Source organism: Mustelus asterias, chromosome 11 (genome assembly GCF_964213995.1).
Source record: "Mustelus asterias chromosome 11, sMusAst1.hap1.1, whole genome shotgun sequence".
Lineage (NCBI taxonomy): Eukaryota > Metazoa > Chordata > Chondrichthyes > Carcharhiniformes > Triakidae > Mustelus > Mustelus asterias.
In genome coordinates, this window is record NC_135811.1 from 27,277,613 (window position 1) to 27,289,834 (window position 12,222).

The window sequence follows — 12,222 nt, forward strand, 5'->3', positions numbered from 1 at the left end:
AGAGTGCACTTCCATCAAGGCTATTGATGCTATATCAATTTTAAATAGAAATTAGATTTTTGTTATCCATAAGATATCAAAAAACAAGGGGAAAATAGCAGGTTTGCGGAGTGAGATCACAGGTCCGCCATAACACATTGAATGCCAATGACTCTAGGTGCTAAATAGCATAGCCTACTCCTGTTACAATGTGGTTTTAAAAATATCTGATTATCTGCATTTTAGTCATGTTAGCTGTAGCAAAGTAGGTGCATTACGGTAAATCGAATGTATTTATAGAATTTACAATTTGGAGATAGACCAGTCAGGTTAACAGGACTATATGCCTGTATTTGAACTCCATATAAGATTCCACCACTCATTACCTGTGCCCACCCTGTCCCCATGTCCCCCCCGATTCACTTCTCCTTCATGTATGAATGCTCTCTAATTCAATCAATGGCAGCAAGTTCCACATACATGGCAATTTAAAAATCTCCTTAATTAATCTGATAGAGTATATGATATTAATGGCTCCCTGTATGGACTCAAGTGGAAAATATTTCTCCACCATTACTTAACAAATCTTTTCATTACCTTGAAGACCTTTTAGCTTCCAAGCCTGCTCAATCTTCAATAGTTGTATCCTCTAAATTGTTACATTTTCTCAAGTGCTTCACTATCACTTTTGTCGTATGGAGAACATGTATTCCTTGTGTATCTAACCAAATTAACATTAACTTCTTGCTTGTAATCTATTCCTCAAAATATATCCTAGAATTTAGTTTTTACTCATGTGGAGCCAACAGTTCAACATGTTTTGGATGGAACTTTCCATTTATTACTAAATGTTGAACTTAATGTTCCTCCATGCTAATATCTTGAGTTTATATCAACAACGCTCCCCAAACTAAATAAAGCACCCAAGTATATTAGAAATGGTTGACAAATCAACAGCTGGATTTTAAAATAATTCAAGAACAACAGCTCTACAATTAAGACCATTATTCCCAGAGATCCTAACAACCTTCCCAATGCTTTATTAAGAATAGTCTCTAAAGGACTCCTCAGTTACGCAAACAATAGAATCCATTAAGATCCACTGGATTACTCGTCAACTGAAGAAAATTTTTATTTATCAAATGGTATATGACATTGAGAACATTTCATTTTCTGAGGGGATTAAAACAATGGTTAAAATTAAGTTTCATTTTGAACCTGTAATACCTGCAAAGGGAAACTGATGTATTTGGTTTCTCTACCTAACCGACGAAAGAGACAGGCGCTGTTCAAAGTATCACATCTTAATTTTTCCAGCTAAATGCTCTCCTCACTCACCCTTTAGATACGATAGCTTACCTTACCCATTATTTTACGGCCATTCATGGCAGCCAATGCAGCTGCTGCATCCCTATGCTCGTAGAATTCCACAAAGCAATACGGATCATTGCTTGAATGCTGCAAAACAGAAAATCCAACAGAAGAGTTCACCCTTCTGCTTGCGGTTTGCTGAGAAGAAAAATTCATGAAAACTTAGTACAAAGAAACCAAATGAAATACTTACAGATCTACATTATAGCCTTTTACTTTTATAGCCAATCTGTCCACAAACACAAACAATTTAAAAGGAAATTACTGAACACATTTAATATTTCTGAACATTTATGTAAATCAGGGCTACCCCTGGCTTTTAAATATATTTAAAGAAAACAGCATTTTTACTAGTTGAACCCTAAAATCATTAGTAAAAATTGCTAACCTGTTGGCTAACTTCCACAGCCAATGTTTTGTGCGGCAAAGAATAGCAAATATTGAGAGGATTTAACTTTTGCAGAGATCTGCTGCAATTGCTGTGACACTGATCTTTCCCCGTCTGCAATCTGTAATCAGGAATGGAGCTGAAAGTATGTCTCCAGTGAAGGGGGTTATTTTTATTTGGGAAGGTATGTATGACTACCGCCACATGAGCATCTGTTTTGTTTTTAAAAAGTCAAATTTGATTTACAGGTAAATGGTAAATAGAACAGGTAGATGAAGCAGCTCAAGAGTTCATCAAATGTTATGTAAATAGCATTTGCTCACCAACTTGAATAGGAAGAATTCTACAGGCATGATCATCAAGATAACTCGCTGATTAACCCTGAGTTCTAACATGAACCTGAAACAATGTGTTCACTTCATTGTATATTTACATTAAAATGTTACAAAATAAACAAAAAGTACTAAATACTTCAAAAGGTGCTATTTTTGAAGTCACTGATTATGTTACAAGTTGCATCCTGATTCAAAATGTTACTGTAATCTTCAGAAGGCTAGAATGAACAATGCGATAAGGTACATTACCCAACATAGCACCAAGTGTGCCCTTGATTTGGAGTTCAGTTGGTAACTGAAAATCAACATTCTCCCAAGTTGAAATGTATGCATAAATCCAGGTGTCCAAAATAATGAAACTCCCAATAGTTAAAGCCTAACACTCAACAAATACAGTGGAATTATTATTTATCTTCAACATTTGAAGACTCGAGCATAATTTTAGGTTTTGAACCCCTTTTTCCCCAAGCTGGTATATTTAGATTTTGAAAGCAGTTACATGTAAACATACTTTAGATAATTTTCATAAAGAATACCTGAATTATTGCTACAATAATTAAGCTTGCAGCAAATTTAATTCTGACCTTAACACAAATGGACCATATGGTTGGTGCAGCAATGCTGTGCTGAAATAAAATCATTTCAGCATTGATGTGGTAATATGGTATTATTTGTGGGAGCTAAAAGGCTAGTTTCACGATACCTTTAACAAGTGACAAAGTCAAATTGCACCAAAAATCTGCATGGAAATTACATCATGTTTTGTGAAGAGAAGTTACAAACGTGATGCACGTCCAGAATATAATCTTCTATTGCACAATCTAAAAATCACAGTAGGAACTTTATTCACTAATATTCCTTGCAAAACACTCTTCTGCACATTTTTAAAATTTGGTCCCAGTGCAACAATTAAAAATGGCTCCAAAACAAATAGTGGAAAATAGTCTAAAATATTCTGAGAAGCTACACTTGGGATAGACGGAAGACAGAACTCTCTTCAAAACTCAATATATTTCCTCTACATTTCTGATGCCCATGTCATTTTGAGTACTAGATTTACTGTAACTTAAAGATAGAAAAATTAATTAGCACACCATGTAACACTGCTCAAATATCTACACTTCGTAGAACAACAACTGGTCTGTTGCAGTGTCATAAGCAGTGAAAGTATCTGTTTCTGGGTAAGTGTGGGTAGCAAACTACCATGGTAAATCACTAAAGGTTTCAGTTATTTTATCCTCCGTGCAATTGCCTGGACAACATGGCTCACAGATGATTTGCGTTTATCAAGGGGGCAACATTAATTTACTTCTTTTTTAATAGCATTTAAAATTGAATGCTGACAAATATATGGAATTAAAATCAATACTGCAATTGTCAAATTCATCTTATTGCTGTTTTCCCTCTTTTCAGGCAACTGTTCAGTCTTCAATGTATTCCCCCCAACCCCCAAAAATAACAAAAATTATGTATGGGAGCTCCTAAGGCATCTAAAACAAATCCCACTTACTTTCTCCTTGTTACACAACATCTTTAGCTTCATATATTTATCCACTTTTATACAACAAAATTTTATGGTATCTGCTTTAAATGCTTTCTCTCCTAAGACTGTGTGCACTAACAACACTGATTGAAGAAATTTCCAGCTTTTGCCTCACTGAGGATTTTAAGTTGATATTCACTCAGTATCATTCCAAGGAGGAATTTTTTCCTCATCAAAAACTAATATTCTTTAGCAGTAAATGGTCCCATCATCTCAAGCCTCTCCTCAATTTATCATCCCAAGATTTTCTTAAAAGCAAACACAATAAAAATCAAGGACACAACTGGAGCTCCTCATTGTCTTTACAGCATAAAGAATGTCTCAATATTCCATAACAATTCATAAAACAAAACTTTACTAAATATCACAAAGAAAATTGATGCAACAATTGGGTTGGAATTCAATCCACACTCCATTGACTCAAGTACATAATCTAGACTAACAGTCCAGTACTGTGCTAAGGGAGTGCTGCTCTCACTGGTAGATTCCACAGCACTATCAGAAGGGCAGAAAAGTTCTCCCTGACAAGCTGGCTAACATTTATCCTTCCAGTACCCAAAATAATTGTAATCTTATCTCAGTTTTGGGGACTTCAGATTAAACTGATTAGCTGCATTAAAGCACTAACAATACGTCAAAATTAATTCACTGACCATTAAGGGTTTTGGAAAGTCTGGAAATCAATGCTATGTAAATGCATTTGCCCTATTTTCATTAAAGGACAAAATTAGCACCCATTTTGAAAGCCAAGCTAAAATGAAATAACTGCAAAGTTGCTCCACCTAATTTAGCCCTAAAAATAAATTAAAAATTTGAAGATAATCTTACCCGTATTATCACGGTAACAGTGCTGCTGGACAGGTAGAACTTTTAAAAGATGCCCTATTTCAAATAGAACGCAAGCTCATCAAATAGCCCATCAATAAACTAACACCTGCATTCAACAGAAGACAGGCTACATCTTCAGTTTTTGTTTGGCTAAAAATGTTAAACAATGTGCCAAAAAAAAGTGTGATAGCCAAAGAAAGAGAGAATGCCTCCCACTGTATAAAATGTGCAAGAGAATGTATATAAAAAGACAGGTGCATGGCATAACTTGGGCAAGCATTCACCCCGGCCAAAATACTTGAGAAAGCAGCAAAAAATCCTAAGATGTCACGGTCTGAATTCCAAAGACCAAGGAACGCAGCAACAGGATGCTGGCTAGTAGGTTGTTCCATTCAATACGATAAGGACTGCCTTACCAATTTCAGATCTAAAATTTACAGTTGATCTAGCAACTACCATTTGCAAGAGTTCTAAACCTTTACCACCCTTTCATAATGTGTTTCCCAACTTCATTCTGAAAAGTCTGGCTCTAATTTAGACAATACCCGAGCCCAGGGTTCCTCAACCAGCTGAAGGTTCCTCTCACATCTACCCTCTGTTCCACTTCAGAATTTAGCCTTGGGTATAATTGTGGCAAATTTTAGTTGCACTCCTTTTGATCAAGATGTGACACTCAGAACTGATCAGTGATCCAGCTTTCATTTAACTGGAGCTTTCTATAGCTGAAGCATAGCTTCTACCCTCGTATTTCTTTCCTCTAGGCCAGTATTCCATTCGCCTTGGTTATTTTCTGCACCAGTGAGACATTTTAATGATCTGGTTACCCAGATTCCCAAGTTTCTTTGTACCTCCACCATTTGGAAAGTACCTTGTTCTATCCTTAAGGTTCAAAGTAAATGACTAGAGTTAGCTACATAGCAATTCATTTGCCATCATTTTGTCCACTTTTTAAAATCAACATTTCATAATTTCACACTACATTAAGCTTTGTCATTATCAGCAAATTTGGTTGTGGCTATCACATCATTTAGATCATTGTGAATAATTGAGGCCCCAACACACAATCTTGAAACACATCACATCCTGCCAATTAAAGTACTTGTTCATTATCCAAACTCTGTCTCCTACCACTCAGCCGGTTTCCTAACCAGGTTAGCAATTGCCTTCAATTCCATGAGCTTCAGCTTCATACTTTCTGGAAATCCATATAAATAACTCATCTATGACAGACCGTTGGTCACCTCTCCAAAACAAATTCCATCTTCATAAGACATAACCCCATCTGCTTGCAGAATCACCGAGCAGAAACTGATAGCCAAGTTCTGCACACAAGGACTGCTTCAACCGGGATCTTGGGTTCATGTTGCACTACATGTAACCCCCAGCATTTGGCCTGGGCTTGCAAAATCCTACTAACTGTCCTGGCTTGAGACAATTCACCTCTTTAACCTGTGATTATCCTTCTCTCCACTCGTATTGTCTGTACTGTAAAGACTCATAATCCAACCATTATCTTGCAATTGAATCTTTGTCTATATATGCCCTGTTTGTGAACCCAACTCTCCACTCACCTGATGATGGGGCAGCGCTCCGAAAGCTCATGATACCAAATAAACCTGTTGGACTTGAACCTGATGTTGAGAGACTTCTTACTGTGCCCTCACAAATCCAGGCTAGATCTCACATTAGTTTCATATTTAAGGTGTTCAGTCACTCTTCTTAATTTACAGACTAATTTCCTGATAACAGGTGTTTTGCTAACTGATCTATAATTCCCTGGTTTTGCGCTCTCCTTTTCTTAAGTGGCAGATGATGAGCACAATTCTTAATTTAAAAGGAATAGTTTCAGAGTTAAGCAGATTACAGTTAAAACACATTGCTCTCAGACTTCTTTTAAAACCTTGTTATGGAAGCCATCTGGTTCTGGGAATTTGTTACTCTCTTTAACTGTTACTGTAATTTTGCCTATGTTAATTTTCAGGGATCCCTGATTCAATTACTTTTCTGAGATATCCAATCTGCAAAGCTCTTCTCCACTCTAAATACTGACACTAAGTAGTCAGTCAGCATACCTACCATTTCCTTGCTTGTGTTTTGTTGATCGCGAACAAGGTTTTTTTAATGCTACATCTGTAGCTTACTGTTTTCTCACCCTTCACTATTTCTTCCATCCTTCCTATTTGCCAGGGGTTTTGTTGACATGTTTTTAGTTTTATGTTGTCGCTCAACTCTTTAATCACCCATGGTTTGGTTTTCGACAAGTAGAACTCTTACACTTTTGGGTACAAACTAATTCTGTATCATATTAAATTGAGTGTCTGCCACTGGTTGGCCATTTAAGCATTAACAGATTTGGCAACTTTACTGTGGACCATATCTTCATCATTCAAGTCAACCGTACCCAAATCTAGAATTGTTATTTTCTGGTAAATTGCAGTTCCCCTTTCAAACGCTACTCATTCAGATCATGATCTCTATTAGATCAACACTGACAAACCATTGTGTTAGCAAATGAGACAGGAAGTGCCATGATCAATGATGTTTGCAGATGACATGAAGCTATGTAGTGGGGACAATGAAAACAGCACTGGATGACAGGGGTTGCGCATAGGGAAGAGAATCAGAATGAAGACTGTAAGGTGAAATGGATCATAGGTGAAAGCCTGTGATCAAAGACTGGACTAAACTTTGCACATACTGCACCCCCCTCCATGAGTGTCACCAATTCGCACTTGAGCTCAATGACTGAATGGCAATATTTAAGACAGAAACACTGACTGCAGACGTGTTCATTTGGGAGTCTTGCAGTCCACAAACTCCCATAATATGCAATCCAGACACAACCGGCTCTGCTCCATCCATATCCATTAAAAACTTATTCCCTCCCTCAAGCTTACAGGAACCACAAGTATTGAAGGCAAAAAGTAGCATGTCCTTCCTCCTCTGTACCAAATCTTCCGTTGCACTCTCTGCCCAATACAATCACCTCATTTCAAGGTTAATATATAGGCTGCAATAGCCCCGTCACACTAAATTATTTCAGTTGTACACATTTAAGTACTTAAAATTTTTTTTTGGACAACTTGATATCGACCAGAAAATAAATGAACTGCAAAAAACTGCATTGAGGTTAACTGCTTGGATTCAAACATTTCAATTAATAATTTCAATGGGTGAAACAGCTCAATACCACGAATCTGTGTTCAGTAGGCTCAGAGAAATATTATAAATTTAAGATACCAAAAAATTACTGATATGGGTTCCACCCAAAAATTTAACCATTCCCTTTCAAACTGATCTTCGATATTGTATCAATGAAAAACATCAGAATAATTTAACAAATATTTCAGCATATTTAACAAAAGATCATTACTTTTGAACTTGCTGGATTACAAACCTACTGATCTTCATTAATAAAGAAAGCAATGTATTCACCTCAGTGGCAAAGATATAAATGGGCACTTCACTGCTTTTCGGTTCATATTAAGGTACAGTTCAATTTTTATCTACACAGTCACCTTCAGTTTATCCATGATCCAGTCAGCTGATATTTTGAATACAGAGAATCATAGAATCCTGCAGTGCAGGAGACCATTCGGCTCATCAAGTCTGCACTGACCACAATCCCACCCAGGCCCTACCCCAATGCATTTATCCTAGCTAGTCCCCTTGACACTAAGGGGCAATTTAGCATGGCCAATCCACCTAACCTGTACATCTTTGGACTGTGGGAGGAAACCGGAGCACCCAGAGGAAACCCACACAGACATGGGGAGAACGTGCAAACTCCATGCAAACAGTGACCCAAGCTGGGAGTTGAACTCGGGTCCCTGGCGCTGTGAGGCAGCAGTGCTAACCACTGTGCCACCTTGCCGCCCAAATACTAATTAACAAAGTTATTTTCCTGCAATTTACCTGGCAATAGCACCAAATGTATGTTCCAACCAGTGTATCCAGCTGGTATTTAGGTAACTACTGGAATATTTTTGTTAACGCATTGGGTGACAACCTTGTAAGTCATTTAGCAGTGAGAAACCAATATGCTTCTGAACCAACGATTAATTATCCATAAGCAGACAAAGCACACGAACATGAATATCAACTGTTGGAAGGTAGAATCTAATTTAACAGATGATATAGCATTGTAGAAAGTGTAATGATGGCATGACGGGAGCTCTAAAGGAATTGGAAACGTGTAAACTGCCACGCTGTCAAGGTGCTGACCTAAACTGTGCTGCTCTAGTGAACAGCCAAATGAGCAAAAAGCACGTTTGCAGAGGGAGTGGAGGGAGAGCTGTCCCTTGCTGCTGTGACAAAATTTTCTACCGACCTGGTCAGAGTAGCACAGCATGCAGATTTTTCATATGCAGGCTGTATGCAGTCCTCAAGAAAAATTTGGATTTGTTACATGGCCCAGAAAGATTAGCATTTCTTATAGCCACCAAAGAAATTACTGCATTTCATCAGACTTACACCCCACGTTTTCTTCGCCGTGCTATTACAAAATGCCACAATTTTTTTTAAATCATGCAATTGAATCTGAAACTTACACTCAAACCAGCTTGTAAACTATTATTTCCACAAAAAAAAGTTGAAAAGTGCTGGTACTTCTAAATTCAAAATAGTGAGTTGTCATACTTGAGTTTTCCAAGAACCAGTCATTTCAAGTCATTTAAAAAGGATGAAATACTCGATTTAACATGGAGAGAATCTCATTTCACACAAAACAAAGTCAATGTAGAAATTGGTCCTTTTTGTAACGTATTACTTTGCGCCTCAAGATATTGTACGTAAGGAACAAGCTTCTACAGCAGAACAGAATTCAGAATAATCACTGACAGTGAAGTTATATAATTCTTGGGAGTGTAATCTTGTGTTCTTACCTCAGTAATCATTTTACAACTTTTGCATGGGCCAATCTGACTAAAAAGTTGAAGTATAAGGGCTTCAGTCACATCTCTAGAGAGATTACCTACGTAGCTGAAAAACAAGTAGACATTTCAAAGTCAGTTACTATTGTTAACAAATTTTCATTTCAGATTTCATTACCTTTAAAAGTGATTTAACTGGTAACAATTGATTAGGCATGTTGTGACGATTCCTAATTAAAAGATCATGTGATGCACACACTTCAGCACATTTAGTTTACTTTTTCCTTTAACAAGTGGTAGAGCATAAAACACTGATAGGATTCAGATCGTGAGAAACAGTCATCTCCCTGTGCACAGACAATAGTCCAGTGAAAAGATGTGGAATAATACTTCTTCCAAAAATTGAGTGTTTTCCTGGAGTCACTCAAGTTGGGAGACAGGCTGGGAACATCCCTGGAAAAAAATCTAAAACTAGCAAACCATGATGAAATTTTCAGAAGACAGTATGACTAAAATATAGAAATGCATGCACACCAAAACAAACTGTTCCTTAAGAGGGGTATCTGGCATTTCAAGTGTAATTTTTTTAAACCTGGAAGCATTTTTTCTTTTTTACAAACACTACATGTCCAAATGCATCAGCTTAAATCATGACCAAAACTAAACATATCCTCCAAATCTTTCGACAGGTATTGAAGTTAATAACATGCACAAGTTCCTTGGGACACAAAAATCAAAGATTCGCGTACGAGAACAATCATTCATCTTCAGTCATAAATCCATCAACATGGCAATCTTTCCTGATATTTAACACAATGCTGTAGATAAGGAGGCCACATGCGCCAATAAATCTGCAAAGCTAACAAATAATTTTGGAACAAACGTTCTTTACAGGTAGAATAAATATTCACACTCGCTGGCCACTTGTTGACCAAGCTGCACGGGTAAAGTGCATGTTTCGAAACAAAACCCAAAAATAGACCAAAGCGAAAACTACAAAAGAAAACATGTAAAACTTGGGTCAAGAGCAGTCTTTGGAAACCAGAACATCTGTTCCTCTCCCCTCCTCCCGTCAGGAAAAGTGCAGCAGCTTTTTTTTATTTCCCTGAAGGAAGTTTATTTCCTTTCGCCCTCCCTCCCCCGCCGCCTTTCTCTCTCTCTCTCCTCCCCCCAGGAGAGGGAGACTGGGCCCCGGCAAAAGGCGAGCGCCAGCTGCCGGCATCGATTCACTCGGCGAGGCCGCTGGTTTGTCAACACAAAATGGACTCCCTCCCTCTTCCCCGGGTGCGGAGTTAGTTAGCAATCTCGCTCTCCCTCACCCACCCACACACACGGTCTCTCTATTCCACCGTCTCCCCCTCCTCTCTCTCTCTCTGGGGGCCGGGGCCCAGACTCCGGCACGAAGCCTGCGCCAGGCCTTCGGGAAGGAAGATTAAACCCGACGCCGTCTTCCAGCCGTTTTTTTAAAAAAAAAATTTTTTAAACCCCTCCCGTTCATTTTGCAGTTGTTTTAGAAGCCGGCCAGGTTTGAGTTTATTGTTTTTGTTGCGGTGGTTTGGTCACACTCACAGGGTGCGCGGGTACGAGTCGTCCTCCATGTCAGGAGCCGCTTCCTCTCCGCGCCCGAAGCTGCAAATGGCGGAGCCGGTGAGTCAGCCCAGGCCTGCCCCCGCGCATGCGCAGCCACCTTCCCTCCCCCCAACCAACTTTGCTGACACTTTTTATAAAGAGTCCCCAAACTTTCATTGTCATCTCATCACCTGGGTCTGCTTGGGGCATCTCAGAATGTTACTTGGTTTATGTAAAGATTTGATTTGATTTATTATTGAACTTAGAACATTACAGCGCAGTACAGGCCCTTCGGCCCTCGATGTTGCGCCGGCCAGTGAAACCAATCTAAAGCCCATCTAACCTACACTATTCCAATATCATCCATATGTTTATCCAATAACCATTTGAATGCCCTTAATGTTGGCGAGTCCACTACTGCTGCAGGCAGGGCATTCCACGCCCTTACTACTCTCTGAGTGAAGAACCAACCTCTGACATCTGTCCTATATCTATCACCCCTCAATTTAAAGCTATGTCCCCTTGTGCTAGCTATCACCATCCGAGGAAAAAGGCTCTCACTGTCCACCCTATCGAATCCTCTGGTCATCTTGTATGCCTCTATTAAGTCACCTCTTAACCTTCTTCTCTCTAACGAAAACAACCTCAAGTCCCTCAGCCATGTATACAGTGAAAAGCATTGTTTCTTGCATGCTGTAGAAACTAGAAGCGGAATAGGCCATTTGGCCCTTTGAGCCTGCTCCGCCATTCATTTTGACCACGGCTGATGATTAAATTCAATATCCTGATTCCACCACCCTCCCCCCAATATTCCTTGATCGCTTTAGCCCCTAGAGCCATAGAAACATGCCAAATGCTACACAGACAAAGCATGCCATACATAGAGAAGGAAAGGAGAGGGTGCAGAATGTAGTGTTACAGTCAACGCCATTGTGTAGAAAAAGATCAACTTAATGCGAGGTAGGTCCATTCAGAAGTCTGATGGCAGCAGGGAAGAGCCTGAATGTTATTGCTTTTTTGATAGTCATTTTGTAATGTTCTTAGAGATTTATGAACAAAGTGTATTTTTTGGGGACAAAAAAGACAGAGCGCGGGACTTTCCGGCCATGCTCGTCCCAAAACTGGAAATTCTGGTGTGAGGTCAATGGACCTTTCCATGGTCCGCCCTTGCCCGCTCTGATTCCTGGAGCAGGCGGGACAGTAAAACTTGTCCCATTAAGTCTGTAATGACGGCTTCAGCTCCTTAAAGCCGGAAAGAACAAGAACAAGAAGAAGACCAGAAACAAAAATGGTCTCAATTGAATCTCCTTTTTCTGTTCCACTCCCCCTCCACCTCCT

The 12,222-nt window shown here is 39.0% G+C and overlaps 1 protein-coding gene across 3 annotated transcripts in view; it reads right to left on the reverse strand.

The window, feature by feature from the left end:
- The window catches only part of tial1 (TIA1 cytotoxic granule-associated RNA binding protein-like 1), a 36,127-nt gene extending 25,116 nt beyond the window's left edge, over nucleotides 1–11,011 (reverse strand). For 2 of the 3 annotated variants that reach the window (XM_078223316.1, XM_078223315.1), the window contains exons 1-3: nucleotides 10,885–11,011; nucleotides 9,328–9,424; nucleotides 1,339–1,488 (exon numbers count right to left, since the gene is read on the reverse strand). In XM_078223316.1, coding sequence (XP_078079442.1) covers nucleotides 1,339–1,488; nucleotides 9,328–9,424; nucleotides 10,885–10,913 — 276 coding nt within the window. In that variant the 5' untranslated portion in view covers nucleotides 10,914–11,011. Of the gene's footprint in view, nucleotides 1–1,338; nucleotides 1,489–1,543; nucleotides 1,580–9,327; nucleotides 9,425–10,884 lie in introns of those variants that run through there. The other variant, XM_078223317.1, reaches the window with a different exon arrangement.
- Between the last annotated feature and the right edge of the window lie 1,211 nt (nucleotides 11,012–12,222).